At 40.2% G+C, this 19,866-nt stretch overlaps 1 protein-coding gene across 1 annotated transcript in view; it reads left to right on the top strand.

Moving 5' to 3' along the window:
- The first annotated feature begins 295 nt into the window (after positions 1 to 295).
- Positions 296 to 19,866, top strand: part of nploc4 (NPL4 homolog, ubiquitin recognition factor) — a 31,905-nt gene continuing 12,334 nt past the window's right edge. Inside the window, exons 1-7 of the mRNA NM_001142240.1 lie at positions 296 to 394; positions 6,015 to 6,095; positions 10,496 to 10,608; positions 12,852 to 13,034; positions 16,771 to 16,819; positions 16,920 to 17,014; positions 18,415 to 18,538. Of these exons, the coding sequence (NP_001135712.1) occupies positions 380 to 394; positions 6,015 to 6,095; positions 10,496 to 10,608; positions 12,852 to 13,034; positions 16,771 to 16,819; positions 16,920 to 17,014; positions 18,415 to 18,538 (660 nt within the window). The 5' untranslated portion in view covers positions 296 to 379. The remainder of the gene's footprint in view (positions 395 to 6,014; positions 6,096 to 10,495; positions 10,609 to 12,851; positions 13,035 to 16,770; positions 16,820 to 16,919; positions 17,015 to 18,414; positions 18,539 to 19,866) is intronic.

Here is a 19,866-nt window from a genome sequence, read left to right as displayed (position 1 = left end):
GAATGGAGGAAAGCCGAGGCGGCATAGTGAAGGGCCAAAGTACATGGGATGACAGACTAGGGAGGGAGAGAGGGGATGTCATTAGTGAAATGGCAGGAGGGACCTGTCAGCACAATAAGAGAGGAGGTGCAATACGAATTTCTTGGTAATAGGGAGAGGGCTGGACGCGCTGAATTTGCTGTATAGATGTCCTAAAATGGACACCGTAGCCGTCTGGGTGGAACAAAATTGCTCCGGAACCTTCTTGCTTAACTGAATTTCCGAGGGAGCCGTATTTTGGTTACGCCAAGAGGTCCCGAAGCTGCCGGTAGCCTACGTTTGGGGAATTCCAAGAGACAGCCGAGGTCCCAAAGCGAAACTATTTGCTGGAGCGACAGTCATGTCGGAGAGCATTGTGAGTGAGGGAAAGGGGCGACAGAGAATGAGGGGGGCGACAGAGCAGGTCACTTCTACGTGTGGCCCTACAGCTACTGTACAACTTCAACTTCCAACATCCCTTGGGGTTGCTGGGAGTTGTGTCTTAACAACAGCTTAGGCGGTGACCGGGTCGCCGTCACTATGGAAAGTGGGCGAGAAATGTAAAAGTAACAGCCCATAGATTAAGTACAGTGTCTCAGCAATTCTATAGGATCTTCCCAGGATATATAAATCCAATATTAACTTTATAAATACTGGTATTGTCAGGAACATGTTGGTAAATGGAATTTGACTTGAATTGGTATGTCAGATCATGTTAAGTTATGGCATGAAGCAGTAATTTATAGAGGGAGCAGACACTGCAGCAGCAGCAGGATTATAAAAATGTCTGGAAAGAAAATGATTGGGCTGTGGGGCCCACAGTAACTTGTGCCAACATGAACCTTCAGCTACAAAACCTCATGTGGCAGTGTTATAAACGTTTTAATGGAATATTACGTTCCTATGAAAATCCTTGGGATTGTGTCAGAATTACTAATTACTTATTAAGAGCTGCAGAATAAAAATCTGTATAGGTGGAAGGCCCCTGAAAGAACCCCAGCCTAGCGGTGCCTGCTCGGGGGACAGGGAACAGAGGAAGCCGTGCTGCTTTCCCTAGTCACATTTGGCTGGGGCCAGCGTGATCCTTCCATAGGTAATTGGGGGGACAGAGGAAGCCGTGCTGCTTTCCTTAGTCACATTTGGCTGGGGCCAGCGTGATCCTTCCATAGGTAATTGGGGGACAGAGGAAGCCGTGCTGCTTTCCTTAGTCACATTTGGCTGGGGCCAGCGTGATCCTTCCATAGGTAATTGCAAATGAAAACCCCAACCTATGTAAGGAACAAACCTCCAACAGCTGAGCTGTACCTGCTCAGGGGACAGAGGAAGCCGTGCTGCTTTCCTTAGTCACATTTGGCTGGGGCCAGCGTGATCCTTCCATAGGTAATTGCAAATGAGAACCCCAGCCTATGTAAGGAACTAACTACCTCCAGCCCAATGTGATGGAAACAAAAAAGGATACTTTTGCCATGTCATAGTGTTGCTCAGGTGAGTCCAGTTGAGCTGGGTGGCTTTGGGTTGTCAGATTTTCATGCTGCAACTCTTTTGTAATACTGACATGGTCCTATGAATGTTTATGTTTAAAATCCATTTAAAATGCCAAGCATCGGAAAGACCCCACCCTAGAGTCTTCTATAGGGGACTTCTGTACTACTTGAAAACCGCTTGCCTTTCCATAAGGAAAGGATATCGCAGTTTTATTCTGCATAAACTTCCATGCAAATGTCTTTTTTGTTTTAGGGTGCAGGTTTGTGCTCCAAGCAAGTGTCAGCCCAGTACCACAAAATCCACCATATTTACGTAGCCTTAGGGGCTGATTTACTTACCCACGAACGGGTCAAATGGAGTCCGATTGCGTTTTTTTCGTAATGATCGGTATTTTGAGATTTTTTCGTATGTTTTGCGATTTTTTCGGATTCTGATACGAAAAACTCGCGTTTTTACACAAAAATCGTATTGGTAACGAAAAATTCGTACAGAATCCGAAAAAATCGCAAAACATACGAAAAAGTCGCAAAATGTTCGTTTTCAAGTCGGAACTTTTCCAATTCGGGTCGGATTCGTGGGTTAGTAAATCAGCCCCTTAGTGTCTCAACAGAAAGACCTGCAGTCCATGAGATTGCAGCTAGCTAATTCCATTTTCAGTAGGTGGAGAGGACATTGGTATATGCAGATGAAAGAGAAGCAGCAGCAGCTCCTATTTAGATCAGAGTGGTCAGCTCTTCTATAGCCAGCTCAAAGTTAATAGATTTTCTCAAATGTAAACACTGTTCAGCTGTTATTATTGATAACATTAGTTATAAAACTCTAGGTGGATGCAAAGCACTGTATAATCTTACAATGTAGAATAGTACATACAGGGAGGATAACTATTATGATAATAAAAATAAATAATCATAAATAGAGAGATTAATGTTCATATGCTAAAAGACCCAGTAGGACTGAAGTCCCCGTAAAGCTTACAATCTAAGTGGGTGGATAACAAACAGGCACAAATTGGAGGGCATAAGTGAACAAAGGTTTGGGCATTGGCCAAGATTGGAGTAGACTAGAAAATGTTCTTGTGGTCCAAAAGATGGAATGTAAGTTTTCTTTTAAAGAGATTGAGAGTGTGTTCCCTACAGAGGAAACCAGGGATATTGTTACCTACAGAGAAATTCGGGAATATTGTTCCCTACAGAGAAATTCAGGGATAATTCACAAGGATAGAAAGGTATTGGGCAATAGATAGTTGGTATGGATGGTGTCAACAGATGGTGGCTATGAGAGGAGAATAGAAGATGGCCAGCAACATACAAGGAGACAAAGATTTTGCCTGAAACAATTGTTTAAAAGTACTATTTGTCCATCAATGAAAATTACCGTTTCAAGCAATTTTGTCTAGTAAAATAGCTAGGAAAACTACCTGCTTGGTCCTGCAAATAATTGGACAAATTTCTTTGCTAACGGCGTTTGATGCCATCTAACCGTACAATAATTTTTCACATTTGTCAGATTGCACTGGTCGTTAAGGAGAGAAAAATCTTAACGTGTATAGTGCGGTTAATGGTCTTGCTATCACTAGTAATGGTAAAGGAGAAGAAGGGTTAGGTTTGGGCAGAAATACCATAAGCTCATCCTGTATTAAGAGGGTTGTTCACCTTAAAAATAACCTTTAGTGAAACAATTTGTTATTGGTTTTCATTTTTTATTATTTGTGGGTTTTTTTTTAAATTATTTAGCTTTTTCTTCGGCAGCTCTTCGGTTTGGAATTTAAGCAGTTATTTGGTTGCTAGGGTCCAATCAGGAATTTGTAATGTGTGGGTTGACCCATGGGTTTAACCCTTGGTCAGGCAGGTTAGGGATGAAATTTGGGTGATCATTGCAGGTTCAAGCTGGCTGTGGGTCAGACTGCGGAGTTTTTCTTGATCCGCACATCACTAACAGGAGTAGGAGAGGCCTGAATAGAAAGATAAGTTATAAAAAGTAACAATAAATTTGTAACCTCGCAGACCATATTGTTTTTTGGCTGTTGGAGTCAGTGACCCCCATTTGAAAGCTGGAATGAGTGAGAAAAAGAAGGCAAATAATTCAAAAGCTATAAAAAACAAGACAAATTGTAGAATTGGCCATTCTATAACATTATAAAAGTTAAATTGAAGGTGAATTATCCCATTAATATATATTTTTGCACATGTTATCTTGGTTTAAAGGGAAACATTTAGGAAAAGAAAATCTTTCTAAATATTAACAACTCTGCTTCATTGTTAATATAAAACTGTTCATTGTTATAACATGAGTTATAAATGGATACAGTCTAACTTTCAAGCCCTTTGGCAAATGTTCACCCTTATAGGGCAAAGAAAAGATAGCATTTATTGAGGGGTGCCATGTTCACCACTATGATTATTGTTACTTAATTCCGATCCTGGGTTTCCCAGCATAGCAAGCACTGCTTTGGATGAGTGCATACACGTAATAGCAATTTTTTTTTTTACTGTGTATGCAAAAAGGAAATGGGAATAATACAGCAACCCTCAGAAAAACAGTACACTGATTTGGGGCTTTTTCAGAAGTAAGCGAATACAATTACTCAATCATGCAGAATCAACACCCAGTCATTATCCTTTTAAAATTCCTACTGCAAGAACCATTTGGACTACAATATGTTTAGAATTGACTTATGTTTTTGCACAAAACTGTCAGTGAACCTGATCCAGATCGGTTGAGGCTCTAGCATATTTTGATTGGCTAAATTTTATTAGAATTCCTGTTCACCTTTAGGCAGTTGCGTCACTGCTTAGCTGGATGAAATTTGATATTGTTCCAATGTCTCTTGATTGAAAATGCATCTCATATAATAAGGACTGGGCCTTACCATAGCCATACATGCAAAGATATAATCAGCATTTGTTGGATTATTTGTGTAAAGATGGTCATACACAGGCCAATAAAAGCTACTGACTTGGTCACTACAGACCGATGTGGCCAGTAAGATGGTGGTCCAGTTTATTGGGCCGTGTATGGGGCTCACTCACGGGCAGACGTAAAATTTTGTGGACTTGCCATTTTAAGTATAACACCTTGGGAGGTAGCTCTGTCACACTATTTTTTAATCCCAGTGGATTATAAACAAAACAATGAAACTTCTTATTGTCATGTAAGTATGGCATCAGGAGGTCTTGGAAGTGACAGAAGCAATACCTACTCATCATCTTCTTTATGATTTACTTGTTTTTTTTTCAAATGAGTAGATGAATATGGCCTGTGCTAAATATACTTTTTGTCTATTGTTTTAATCGCACAAATTTAGCATTTGTTATGTATCCTTGTCAAAGTGTTACCTAAGTAAATACATGTTTGGTTCTTGTAAGGCAATTAGTTAGATTACCAGTGCACAGATACCCCCTCCCCCAGCATCATGGACTCCTAACAAAGTAGTCACAACCAAGGATGAATAGAGGGGTTGTGTTCTGGAAATTTAATTATTTATCTCACAAGGAGGCTACGTGAGGCAGCTTCAGTTTCCCTATTTGTCCTGTTCAGCTCAAGAAAAAACAAGATACAAAACTTTATGATGTTGGTGACACTATCGTCATTTCATACGCACACAGATTCTCCTAGGGGAGAAACAATAACTAGTACCACTTTACAGGGGCCTAGTTAATTTCAAATTAAAACATATAAAATGCTTCTTTCCATATTTATCCAAATTGCTCATGATACTACATAACTACCATAAATTAAAGAAGAATAAAAATGCAGTGCAGCCTGGAAAATAAGGAATTAAGAATGTAATGGAGATCCGAACATCACAGGGCTTAGAGGTGATAAAGAACACTTTATGTCAGCCTACAGGAGACTCTGTTTGGCAGTACATCTGGTTTTTATGCAATCAAAACTTGCCTCTAAGCCAGAAATTCAAAAATAAGCATCTGCTTTGAGACCACTGGGAGCAACATCCAAGGGGTTGGGGAGCAACATGTTGCTCACGAGCCACTGGTTGGGGATCACTGCTCTAGCATATTATCTATTACCCTCACATTGATAAGGTTGTTTTCAGATACAGTACACAATAATCTTAGTGTTCCAGTATCTTAAAGAAGCAGCACACTGTTATCTTTTGGTCAGCTTCAAATATCAAAATGACTCCTCCATTGGTGGCCCCTTAGTATTCTACTTACTAAAGGTAAGTAGAAATGAAAGTCTGAGTTCTCAAGTACACAAATGTTTCCCATAAAGCAGGCGGTAAATTGGACATGTCCTAAAGTGACACAATTTTGGACCAGAGCATACAAATTAATTTATTCTGTAACTAATATTAATTTATGCATTAAAACAGATGAAGCCTTATTATGTAGTATAATAGCAGACAATCCGTCAGTTTTATTAATTATACATCATTTAACTTCAACTGTACGTTATGCTTGCAAAACTTAAGTGAAAAAAAAGTGTGAACATTTCTTGAGTCATATATATGTGTCTTCTGTTTTAAATAAAATCTTTTTATATTTCCTCAGACAATTCGCATTCAGTCTCCAGATGGCGTTAAGCGAATTAATGCAAGCAAGAGGGAATCTGCGGCAACATTTCTTAAAAAGGTTTGTTGTATCTAATGTCACTCATACTCAGACAGTCCCTTAACACACTGTAGGATAAGCTGTTGCTGTAACATTTGGCCAGCTGTACTTGCTCAAATGAAATAGAAAGTGGAAAGACTTGTCGCCATGGTTCTGTTCTCATAACTCTGACCAGGATGTGTTGCACACATACTTCTACCAGTCAGTGGGTCTTCTGTGTATATATTGCCAAACTATGATTTGACACCAATTCTTCAAGAGAAAGCAGACACTAATGCATTCTCCCCTGTAGAAAACTCACCAAACTAGAAGGTGGTCCAGGTGCTCTAGCCCCATACCATCAGTTCAGGAGAGCAGGCAATCCTTATGTAAAAATGAAGAAAAAAAGGTATGGAGCACTCAACCCACAAACAGGCCAACAAAAAATAGTTAAAAATGGAAAAGAAATATTTTTTTCTCTTACAGGTGTCTGTGGGACACAGGGGCCTTGGGGTATAGTATCCACCAGCAGGAGCAGGACACTAGGAGAGTAAGCCAGCCCCTCCTCTCTGCTGCTATTCTCCCCTTCACTTCCTGCTACCGTCTGTTTTTTCTAGTGTACCTTAAGGAGACAGGACCTTTCAACTATCTCTGACTATTCAGGGGCTGACCTTGGACCTCCACCAGGAGTGCTCCTATCTAGGCTCCTTCCTATGTGAAACATGAGGCACTGAGGGCAGTAAGACTCCATTGGAGTGGGCAACCACAGATTCCCTGCTTCCCCACCCGGATGCAGAAGCTGTCCAGAGCCTCATAGTGTATCCAGCCATGTTTAGTGTACTTCGTGCCTGCCTTCCCTTCCCTGGTACCCTTCTTCTTTCACTCCTCCAACCGGCATGCCTTCCCTCTGCCACCCATGTGTTCCACGCCAAATCGTGCGAGCCTCCTCTCTACTCTCTGGCAAGCTTACTGGTTTACGCCATTTCTTCTCAGCTAGCCTGGCGCGCACATCTCAGCTCTCCATCCTGAACAGCAGGGAACTTCTCCAGCATGGATCCACTCTCCTTCCTGAAGGGGGAACCTCACAGTATTCCTATCTGTGTCTGGTATCTCACATAGCAGGAGCGGTCTCTCTCCTCTTTCCTTCTACTCTGCTCTAGTGTGCAAAACTACCTATACTGACTATAAGGGCAGCACTCCTGCTACTGGCTTGCTGTCCTTTGACTACTCTGACCTTCCTTTTCTGTAATGTCTCTGCAATGCCCTTCTCATACTGTCTAGTGCTTCTCCACATTGATTGCTCAGATGGCATCTTCTCTGCCTATCCATACTAAAGCCTTCCTTATCTTCGCAGAGGGCAATCCAGTTGGCCCCTTCACCAGGGGGGCATCTACCTTTGTTAAAGTTAAATACCTTGCATGCGCTAGATGCTGCAACGCCTTCTCTCAGGTAGGAAGGAGCTCCTGTTCCAAAGCTCAAGAGACTTCTTCCCAGGCTCAGGAACTGCTGGCCTCAGCCGCCTCCGAGGATCCAGTATCCCAACAGCATTGGAGGCCCCTGTCCTAGTCTCCATCTCAAATGCGGAACCACCTCAGTGGGCCGTTTAGCTCTCCATGGGAATTCCAAAGCTGGCAGAATGCTTAGGCAAGCTACTACACAAGCTGGACCAGGACGGCACCAACGCACGTGCTACACATCTAAAGAGCCAGGATTTTCATCATACACGGGAATATAGTGACCCGGAGTCTCCAGATGCAACAGCCGAACACTTTTCTCTTAGTGAGGGGGAGATCTCGTCTGATGAAGCTGGCGGCGCAGAGTAGCCTTATCAACCTCCCTCGGAAGCCATCAACTCTTATCTCAGTGGTCATCTCGTGCTTTGACAAGGTCCCAGATTTCAACCCAGAATTTGAAAGACCTACCAGGTTTGGAAGACCTACCAAGACTGGTGCCACACTTATGGGCACCCACCTACTATCCTTCTTGCAATCAGGCCTTGTAAAGGGTCTCTTCCCTTAAGTCCCAGATCTCCGCTCTCTCCATACTATTCTAACTGCCTAGCTACCCTTCCAGATGTGGTCACATTCCTACAGGGGGTGTCTCACCTACACCCTCCCTTCCACGATCCCATTCCTCCATGGGACCTCAACCTAGTTCTGGCTGCCCTACAAGCCACACCGTTTGAACCCATAGCTACCATTCCAATAGCCTGGCTAACTTGGGAGACTGTTTTCCTTCTGGGCATCGCCGCAGCTCGCAGAGTATACAAGCTCAGCTCCCTCTTTTGTCAACCCTACCTGACCGTGCAGTCTTGAACGATCCCTTCATTCCACATCATCCAGGACATCACCATCCCTTCCTTTTGCCCTCATCGGACATCTTCCAAGGAAGTGGCCCTGCATTCTCTTGACCCAGTCAGGACCCTAAAGTTTATCTACGTTCTACTGACTCCTTGTTCATCTTGCATACGGGCCCCCAAAAAGGTTCACAAGCTTCCAAGACCACAGTTTCACAATGGATTAAAGATGGCCTAAATGGCCTACATTGCATGAGGGAAATGGCAACCTCTGCGCACCAGGGGCATTGTTACTTCCTGGGCATCAGGAACAAAGCCTCAGCCGAACAGGTCTGCAAAGCTGCAACCTGGTTGCGCATACATTCCTTAACAAAATTTTTTAGCTTTGAGGTGTTTGCAGCATCTGATGCTCATTTTGGAAGGAAATTTCTTTAGGTTGCAGTTTGTTGATCTAGCAGTCATACACTTGTGCCCACCCTTATGGCATAACGGGACAGCTTTGGTATGTCTCCAAGGTCCCTGTGTCCAACAGACACCTGTAAGAGAAAAGGAGATTTTGTGAAACACATTGTTAAATCCTTTTCTCTTAGGAGATCTGTGGGATACAGTGTTTTCTCCTTGGAAGAGGCTCACTTGGATTCTCTCTGCCTAACTGTACATAGTTTTTCTGTTCTTGGTTATCGTGTTGACAAAACTGACTAGTGTCCTGCTCCTGCTGGTGGATACTATACTCCAAGGTCCCTGTGTCCCAAAGACCTGAGAGAAAAGGATTTAACGGTGAGTTTCTCAAAATCTCCTTTTAAACCTGATATAAAGCCTTAGTGTTTTGAATCTGGCACTTAATCATAGGCTTAAATGGGCACAGCACAGCACCATTGTTTAAAATGCTAGACGCCAATAGGAAAAAATGGGAGGGAAGAAGGCACATTAACATTTTAAAGGAACAGTGTAAAATATAATTTAGAAATGACTAGCTGCAAACAGCCTAAAGGATTTGATATCTAAGGGTACAGCTAAGAACACATAAAATATGTGTATACATTTCAAAAAATGTTCACATTAAATATTTTTTATATAAAGAGTCATGATTGATTTTCTGGGCTCCTGGCAGTTTGGGGCCCCTATACTAGAAGGAACCTGACCCTTATGGGTATTTTTATACTGGTGGAAGCACTCCATCCCACGTCTTATATAAAGAGTCAGACACATAAGCAAGTCGTCAAAGTATAGCAAATTATAAATGTACACAATCTAAAATGCTAACCAATAGGTGGGTAATGCTATGGGTAAATCAGAACTCAATGAGAAGAACAGGATACATCGAAATCCGAATTCTTACCAGTATTTAACATCTATCCTCTGTTCTTCAAGCCCATAATTTCTTCATTTAACCTCCACCCAGAAATGCCAACAGATGTGTTTTTTACACTGCAGTCTTCTTTTCGCACTTGTGGAACCATGTACCCATTTTAGCATTTGTTTGCAGACTGTATTATTCTGTTGAATGTGCATTGAATAGGGATGGCAAATGTGTAATTAATAAAAGGAGAAGGAAAGGTAAAAACTAAGCTTTATCAGAAAGGTCTATGTAAATACTCTGTCAAAAGATTTGTTGTCTTTGTTTTCCTGTGCTAGAGACACGCAGCTCTCTCCCCTCTCCTGCTCCCCCTCCCTCAAGAATGCTAAGTCACTCACTCCCTCCCCCTTAGGAATGTGGATCTGAGCCAATTAGCAGGAAGCTTCCTCATAGTCTAACTGAGCATGTACACTGGTCTGGGTCTTGGTGCAGGAGTGAGGCATTATGGGAACTTTACACAGCTCAGCATTTTTTTTCCTATGAGGCTTCTGATCATCTGAATGGTAGAAATGTGGGGAGACTTAAGGGCACTATTGAGAGAACTGAAGGTATGCCTGCAGCTTAAGATTAACTCTTTATTAGCCTTTCCTTCTCCTTTAAACCATATCTTGCTTGCTGACCATGTGATTCAGCACTAGTGAAAAAATAAATTTTCACATTTTAGCTTGTTCAAGATTCAAATTGTATTTTAGTCACTGATGTTAGAGATATACACTGAAGAGCTGAACTTGATGGACACATGTATTTGTTTTTTCAGACCAAATAAACTATGTCTTTATACTTTCCCAGGTAGCCAAAGAGTTTGGTTTCAGGAATAATGGATTTTCTGTATATGTGAATAGAAATCGGACGGGAGAAATTTCTGCTACCCAAAACAAGTCCCTCCATTTCCTTAAAATCAAGTAAGTGGCAAAGCCCCAATGTTGGTTTAGTAACCTCACTCATAACAGCCTGCTTGTGACCTGTTTTGTATTGGCTGTAAGCTGGAATTGGATGTAAGCTACAGTTATATAACTGGTTTTAAATAGAATGTCTTGTGTGATCTGTGCCATGGTGCATCAGGATCAGAAACTCCATTGTAATCACATGCTAGTGAATACTAGTGTCTGTGTGTGTCAGCAAAGGCTTTGTGAAAAAACCCCACAGTAATGAGAAAATTCTTTAGTGCACAACTGCAGTGCATCATGCCTCTATCCCTTAGAGATTGTTCCCAGAACTACTGACATTCCGAAATTGTAAACCAGCTCATCAGCTGAATAACTATTTTGTGCTCCTTGTATTTTTTTTTAATTAGTAATAAACAATGAATTGTAAATGTTTATTCCAGGGAAAGGGTAGCTTTTTTTCCAAAGTATACATGTAAGTAGTTTTGCAATTTCTAATGTAACGTTTGTAAGACAATTGGTAATGTAACTTTACCTGCTAGAGACTCTCCATTGCTCTTGTTTGTAAAGGCAGACATTCCATTGACACGTTCTAGAACTTTAAAGACACACACGTATATATATATATGGGTTTGTCGACTAACAAATCTCCCAAAAATATGTATGTATATGAATTGCATAACTGGCAAAAAAGCCAAATTATGAGGATTACACAATTCATTTGTTTAAGCACTGGAGAGATGTTTTTAGGAGATTTGTTGCCTGTGGGTGCCATGGATTTCCAGTGTGTGATGTATCTTTCCATGTACAGAAAACACCAAAAATGTACAGCACTCCAGAGCAAAAAATTAAGTGATAATCAACTCTTCATTTCACTTTAGACCCTTCATACAATTGGTAAGAGCCTGCATGCATATACAAAAATAGAAAATAATGGAATGCAGGTAAAACCCTGCTTCATCTAAATAAGCTATTTCCAAAAAACGTACTTTTTATTAGTACAGGTATAGGACCCATTATCCAGAATGCTCGGGACCAAGGGTATTCCGGATAAGGGGTCTTTCCGTAATTTGGATCTCAATACCTTAAGTCTACTAAAAAAATCAATAAAACATTAATTAAACCCAATAGGATTGTTTTACATCCAATAAGGATTAATTATATCTTAGTTGGGATCAGTTACAAGGTTCTGTTTTATTTCTACATAGAAAAAGGAAATCCGTTTTAAAATTCTGAATTATTTGATTAAAATGGAGTCTATGGGAGACGGGCATTCCGTAATTCGGAGCTTTCTGGATAACGGGTTTCCGGATAAGGGGTCCGATACCTGTATATGCCATTGGGTAATTCTGCATTTAAATTGCTATTTTAAGTACAGTACTAAAGGCCGCCCCCTGGGATCAAAATATTCACACTGCAAACAAACCAAACATACACCTTCATGTTAGGTCACATCAGCCAATTAATGGATAAAGTTCTGTCTACTCTCACACCTCTTCTTGTTACAGTTAGAGCTGCATTATTTCTGGTCAGGTGATCTCTGATGGACCACGGCAAAATGGGGGTTTAAGGGAAAAGATGCAAAAGGGCAATATTCTGGCTCTCTATTCTTTAATAGTTGACTTAATATTATATACATTGTTGGTCAAGTATTTATTTTGAAGGTTTAGTTTCCCTTTAAATATATTATGGGTGTTGCAATTAGATACATTTTAAAATGGTATAATAAAAGATTATTTTGAGGAAAAAAAAAATATAGTGCCAAGAGGCTGTATGGCAGGGTTATGTCCATGGAATTTGCAGGTGCTATGGTTACAGTTAGGAGAGAGAAGGAACACCACAAAGAAAGAATTCCGTAGCTGAAAAACACTTAGTAGTTAGTAGTATAACAGATGTTAGTTAGTTCTAGCTATATAGCCCCACGGCACTTGTGTGCCTTTAACTTACAGCCAACCTTACTATGTATCACACAGTATTTCTGATTTTCTTCATCTGAAATAAGATCAACATGCACACCCTTATTTTTACTGGCTGAGGCTGACCTTCAGAATGTGGTTGATTCACAAGACCTTGTGCTCTGCATTCATTATGTTAAAGTGTTCATGTGTGTACCTGGCTTGTAGGGGATTTACCTTTTGTGGCACTGTGCACTGCAGTTGCAGGACATTTATAGCCAATTATATTTCTGACCTTCACTATCTTTATTTGCTTTAATGTAGTAATAAACTTCACAAGTCTGTTTGTTTTATTCATTTTTCCAGGCATGGGGATATGCTGTTCTTGTTCCCATCCAGCTCTGCAGGCCTTGCAGGCCCTTCCTCTGATGTCATGGATACAAGCGCAACAGTTTCAGGTTCTCGGTCCCCACAGGTGGTAGAGGATGAAATTGACCAATATCTGAGCAAACAAGATGGAAAAATCTACAGGAACAGAGATCCCCAACTGTATGTATTGAATGCATTAATTATTAAGTTAGACTAGTTTTCATAGGATTGTAAAATGGCACACTTATAGTTTACTCTTAACAAATTTTCTTTATGGTGTTGTATAGTGTAGAGATATATGTGTGTGTGTGTATGTGTATATATATATATATATATATATATATATATATATATAATATATATAATGTGTGTAGTATATTATTACAGATATACTGGAGATTCCAATATCTACCACAGCCAGGTAAATGGAGACAACCACAGTTCTTTTCTAGGGAGGAAGTGATTTTATTCAGATTGTCAAGCCCAAAGACCGCAAATAAACAATAATACAAAGTTCTTACAAACTTGCCCACAGAATCAATTCTATAGGGAACAGCCTTCAGAGAACTTCTCCCTGACCTTCCATTTAATCTTTGTGTGTGTGTCTGTCTTCCTGTGATATCTTGGTGTTGATCACCCACCTGTAATAAATACCAAGGTAACCACTACAAAGGCCACATGACACATTATATATCCACAGCACACATAGTAACATAGTAACATAGTAAGTTGGGTTGAAAAAAGACATACGTCCATCAAGTTCAACCATAATGCCTATATATAACCTGCCTAACTACTAGTTGATCCAGAGGAAGGCAAAAAACCCCATCTGAAGCCTCTCTAATTTGCCACAGAGGGGAAAAAATTCCTTCCTGACTCCAAGATGGCAATCGGACCAGTCCCTGGATCAACTAGTACTAAGAGCTATCTCCCATAACCCTGTATTCCCTCACTTGCTAAGAATCCATCCAGCCCCTTCTTAAAGTTATATAATGTATCAGCCAGCACGACTGATTCGGGGAGGGAATTCCACAACTTCACAGCTCTCACTGTAAAAAATCCTTTCCGAATGTTTAAATGGAACCTCCCTTCTTCTAAACGGAGTGGGTGCCCTCGTGTCCGTTGGAAGGACTTCTGGTAAATAAAACATTAGAAAGGTTATTATATGATCCCTTTATATATTTATACATAGTTATCATGTCACCTCTTAAGCGCCTCTTCTCCAGTGTAAACAGACCCAACTTGGCCAGTCTTTCTTCATAACTGAGACTTTCCATACCCTTTACCAGCTTAGTTGCCCTTCTCTGGACCCTCTCTAACTCAGTAATGTCCCGTTTGAGCACTGGAGACCAAAACTGAACAGCATATTCTAGATGGGGCCTTACCAGCGCTCTGTAAAGGGGAAGAATAACCCCCTCCTCCCGTGAATCTATACCCCTTTTAATACAGCTCAAAACCTTGTTTGCCCTTGCAGCTGCTGCCTGGCATTGCTTGCTACAGCCAAGTTTATTATCTACAAGGACTCCAAGGTCCTTCTCCATTATGGATTTGCCTAGTGCAGTCCCATTAAGGTTATACGGGGCTTGCATGTTTTTACATCCCAGGTGCATGACCTTACATTTATCCACATTAAATCTCATCTGCCACTTAGCTGCCCAGATTGCCAGTTGGTCAAGATCCTGCTGCAGGGATGTCACATCCTGGATAGAATTGACTGGTCTGCAGAGTTTTGTGTCATCTGCAAACACTGATACATTACTCATAATACCCTCCCCTAAGTCATTTATGAACAAATTAAACAAAAGTGGACCCAGTACAGAACCCTGAGGGACCCCACTGAGGACCTTATTCCAAGTAGAGAATGTACCATTAACAACCACCCTCTGTACCCGATCCTGTAGCCAGTTTTCTATCCATGTGCAAACGGCTTCACTAAGACCAATAGACCTTAGCTTAGAAAGCAGTCGTTTGTGGGGAACGGTATCAAATGCTTTCGCAAAATCCAAATAGATGATATCTACTGCATCCCCACTGTCCAGCTTCTTACTTACCTCATCATAAAAAGCAATTAAATTGGTCTGACATGACCTGTCCTTCATAAAGCCATGCTGATTACTGCTCATAATGGCATTCTCCACTACATAATTTTGAATGTGATCCCTTAACAAGCCTTCAAATAACTTGCCCACCGCGGATGTCAAACTTACAGGCCTATAATTGCCAGGCTGAGATCTTACTCCCTTTTTAAATATGGGAATGACATTCGCCTTCTTCCAATCCCTAGGTACCATACCTGATGAAAGAGAGTCTGAGAATATCAGAAACAAGGGCCACTGCAATTCTGCCCCTAGCTCTCTCAGTACCCGAGGGTGTATTCCATCTGGCCCAGGTGCCTTGTTTACATTTATCGTGTGTAACCCTTTAAGCACCATATCCTGTGCCAACCACTGTGTAGTTGGAGCTGAGGCAACAGTGCAGCTATTGGGTGGGACTTGGCCCACTGGCTCCTCTACTGTATACACAGAAGAAAAGAACTGGTTAAGCACATCTGCCTTTTCTGTATCCGCTGTAACCATATTGTTATTATAACTCAATGGGGCCACACCCTCAACCTGCATCTTTTTACTATTAATATACTTAAAAAACTTTTTGGGGTTAGTCTTAGCCTCGGCCGCGATGCGCTCCTCATTTTCTATCTTTGCCTTCCGGATTGCTGTTTTACAACACTTGCTATAGTGTTTAAAATCATTAAACGCAGCTACTGTCCCCTCTGACTTATATTTCTTAAAAGCTTTCCTTTTTCTCCCTATTAACTTCTTTACCTCAGAGTTAAGCCACATAGGGTGATTCTTAACACTTCTACTTTTTCTTATTAATGGAATAAATTGAGAACAGTAATGATTTAATATCATTTTAAATGACAACCATTTCTGCTCTGTGTTTTTATCAGAAAACATAATGCCCCAATCTATGCCCTGAAGCGCTGCCCTTAAGGAGCTAAAATTTGCCTTCCTAAAATTCAGTGTCTTTGTTGCCACACAGTTTAAGGGCTGGTTCAAACTTGGAAATTAGTTTGCACTCATTTGCACAGGGAGAACCCACTTCCAAACAAGAATGCATTATGCTTACCAAATGGTCCTGTTGACCCGGGTGCTCCTGTCCCCAGTTCTTTTAAAAAATGGATTTTAAAGGAGAAGGAAAGGCTAATAAAGGGTTAATCTCAAGCTGCAGGCATACCTTCAGTTATCTCAATAGTCCCCTTAAGTCTCCCCATATTTCACCTGTTCAGATGATCAGAAGCCAAACAGGAAGAAAAAACGCTGAGCTGTAAAGAAGGTTCCCACAATGCCTCACTCCTGCACCGAGACCCAGACCAAGTGAACATGCTCAGTTAGTAAGACTATGAGGAAGCTTCCTGCTGATTGGCTCAGATCCACATTCCTAAGGGGGGGAAGCAATATTAACTGATGCACTTTGGGGAAAAAACATGGTTTCCCATGACAGCATTCCTTTAAGGGAGTTGATGTTTTTCTTTTTTTGTCTTTTTTTACTGTGTTGACATTTTGAACAGGGCCAGTCTTAAAGAGCCATAAACAGCATTGTTATCAGGGACTCCGTGGATGTTGTCCTATACTATAAGTCTTTGCTAGTACGGGTATTTAATTACACTAAGCTCCCAGCCCATTCATTTCCAATTTTCCTGTTATTGATAAACACAGTAATTGAAAAATACCTTTTTACAAGTTTTGTTATGATACCATTGTCTATGTAAGTTAATTTTATGGTGAACATTACTTTTAATAAACCCAACACCCCAATATTATGAAAAAAAAAAATTATTTTTGAATTTACATTCATATTCAATCATTGCCTTCTAAACATATTTCTTTCAACTTTGCTTTTCTTTCTTCTGCAGGTGTCGGCATGGTCCTTTGGGTAAATGTGTACATTGCGTTCCACTAGAGGTATGATTGCTTCCTTTCACTGCATTTAGCTAAAGTGCACTACATTGTGATAGCTATGATGTCTACTAAATGGTCTGTTTTGTTTAATTTTACTTTTTAGCCTTTTGATGAGGATTATCTCAATCACCTTGATCCCCCAGTCAAGCACATGTCTTTCCACGCCAACATCAGAAAGCTGACGGGAGGTGCAGACAAGTAAGAAATGAGCAATGCAGGCTTATCTGCATGTTAGGTTTAGGGCATGAAAAACTCTAGTGTAGATCCCCTCATGGGCAAAACACCTTAAATAATCTCTTGCTGTTTCCCATAGCAAAGCGCTCTGATTATAGCACACACAGACAATGCAGATAAGCAATGTTCAGAAATGCTAAAAGGAACATTTCTGTAAGTGATTCACCACAAAAACATTTCAAGAGTCTAAATGCACTGTGGGAGACATTACAGTTTGTTCTTCCTAAAGCTGTTTCAATGGAAATTCAATCTCTCTGCACCTTTGCAATCCATTCTCCCTAATAGCTTATTGTATGGTGTTAGTAATCTTGAAAAAGATCAACTAAAGCTGTTAAGGGGGTTGTGTACCTTTTTTCACGGTTACCCAAAAAATGGCACATTATGTTCCCCTGTGTATGATTATATGTGTCATGCAAATACTGTGTATCTATGTGTCTGAATAAGCTGTTTAAAACTTACTGTAAAAGCTGAAGTTCATACAGAGGCACTAGAGAAAGTTTTCAGGGGGCAGGAGCGTTTCTTCCTTGGCTAGCAGGAGAAAACTTTTCATTGGCTGTGTCCCTGTTGCTTCAGATTTTCTATATGTGCCTACCCCCTACTCCCCTGTCCCGTATAACAGAACTCATTGCTATGCCTAGTCCAGGAAAGCAGCTGTGAAATGTTAATTCAGCTCAGATTATTTTTCTCTTCTTTTCTCTCTTAAACAGCTTAGAAGTCAGTTCTCCTTCAAGTCTGTTAATCGGCTGGTTTCTGCTTTGTTTCCAGAAGTCAAAACCGGTACAGAGAATAGAAAAAGGGTACAGAGAATAAAAACAGGGTACAGAGAATAGCAACAGGCAGATACTGCTTTCTATAGCAATTGCATTTATTTAAAAATACTTTTGATCTATGAAAAATAATATACAGTAGAAAGCATTCTCTGTTAGGTCCCTTTTACATTAGATAGTATAACATGAATTTAATGAACAGGGCTTGAGTTAAACATTCTTTTTAAATATTGTGTGTGTTAATCCGAAAACATCTATATTTTTTTTTATTTCTTGAGCTAAACAGGAAAATTAAAGCTACTCTGTTGCGTTCGGTTCTTGCAAGGAAGATCATTTGATTCCCAATATACATATAAGCAAAAATCCGATCTGTGTGATTAATTATAGAGTAGCTTTGTTTTTCCTGTTTGCCCTATTTAGCTCAAGAAATAACCAAAACCATAGATTTTTTTAAAATTTAAACTATAGGCAAATCAGATGTTCATCAAAGGTCATATTCATTGCATTCATGTTAAACAAGAGGGGGAACAATATCCTTTGTACTGTACACTGATACTACTCTGTATGTCAATTTTCATTGTCTTTGATTACTTTTAGAGGAAAATTTGTGGCCTTAGAGAATATAAGTTGCAAGATCAAATCTGGCTGTGAGGGGCACCCACCATGGCCAGAGGGAATCTGTACCAAGTGCCAGCCCAGTGCAATAACACTCAACAGACAGGTAAGGCTTTATATGTTATTACTGTACTGCTTATGGTGCAAAAGGACCTTACAGGGCTAAATTACGAAAATAGTTGCTAAATGGTTCTGCAAACCTATGTTCTCTTTTTAATCCCTATATGAGGAGGCTGTAGGTGCTAAATTGCAAAAGTTCTTTTACACCAATGGCAGCAAATCAGGAGTGTCATAAATGAAATGTCTATGTATTTTTCTTCATAAAGATATCACAATGTACATATTTGTTTTTGATTTATGTTTTCTTGCAGACCTCTTTTGCTAAATGTGACATATGGTTGCTATAAAAATATATAAACCCCAAACCCATTGCTCAGCTGGAAGGTTATGGCATAATAGGTTAAATGCTGTGAACCATTTTTTACCGGGAGAACACTTATGAAAGCAAGGGTTTATAATTAGCCATTAAAACACAGGACGTCTAAGAATTCAATAGCATAACTGATAATTTTCCAGTAAATAACAACAATACACAATACTAAACCATAGTAACATAGTCTAGGGAAGCACTAAATCTGTCATTTCTGAATTTGTTAAATACTAATCATACAAAATCATATAGTTACATAGTTAGTTACATAGGGTTGAAAAAAGACCAGTGTCCATCAAGTTCAACCCATCCAAGTAAACCCAGCACACCTAACCCACAAGTACCAATCTATACACTCACATACATAAACTATAAATACAACCACTAGTACTAACTGTAGATATTAGAATCACAATAGCCTTGGATATTCTGATTGTTCAAGAACTCATCTAGGCCCCTCTTAAAGGCATTAACAGAATCTGCCATTACCACATCTCTAGGAAGGGCATTCCCCAACCTCACTGCCCTCACCGTGAGAAACCAACTACGCTGCTTCAAATGGAAGCTCCGTTCTTGGATGTTCTTTTATGGGAAAAAAGAACATCCCCTATCTGCCTATAATCCCCTCTAATGTACTTGTACAGAGTAATCATGTCCCCTCGCAAGCGCATCTTTTCCAGAGAAAACAACCCCAACCTCGACAGTCTCACCTCATAGTTTAAATCTTCCATCCCCTTAACCAGTTTAGTTCACAACATCAAACCAACAACATCAAATTGATTTTAATTTTGAACTGTATATTTTTAGGATGTGGCCTGCTCATAGACTTCATGAGTGCACCCACTAGAAGATATTTAGTTGCACTATAGAAGGTTATGATCCTTTCTTAAAATTAGAATTGTAGCTCCTTGTAGCACTACTATACTTAAAGGAATACTGTCATGGGAAAACATGTTTTTTTTCAAAATGCATTTGTTAATAGAGCTTCTCCAGTAGTGCTGGGC

This window comes from Xenopus tropicalis, chromosome 10, assembly GCF_000004195.4.
Source record: "Xenopus tropicalis strain Nigerian chromosome 10, UCB_Xtro_10.0, whole genome shotgun sequence".
Classification (NCBI taxonomy): domain Eukaryota; kingdom Metazoa; phylum Chordata; class Amphibia; order Anura; family Pipidae; genus Xenopus; species Xenopus tropicalis.
Note: the sequence above shows the minus strand (reverse complement) of the source record. Positions and strands in the feature narration are given on the sequence as shown.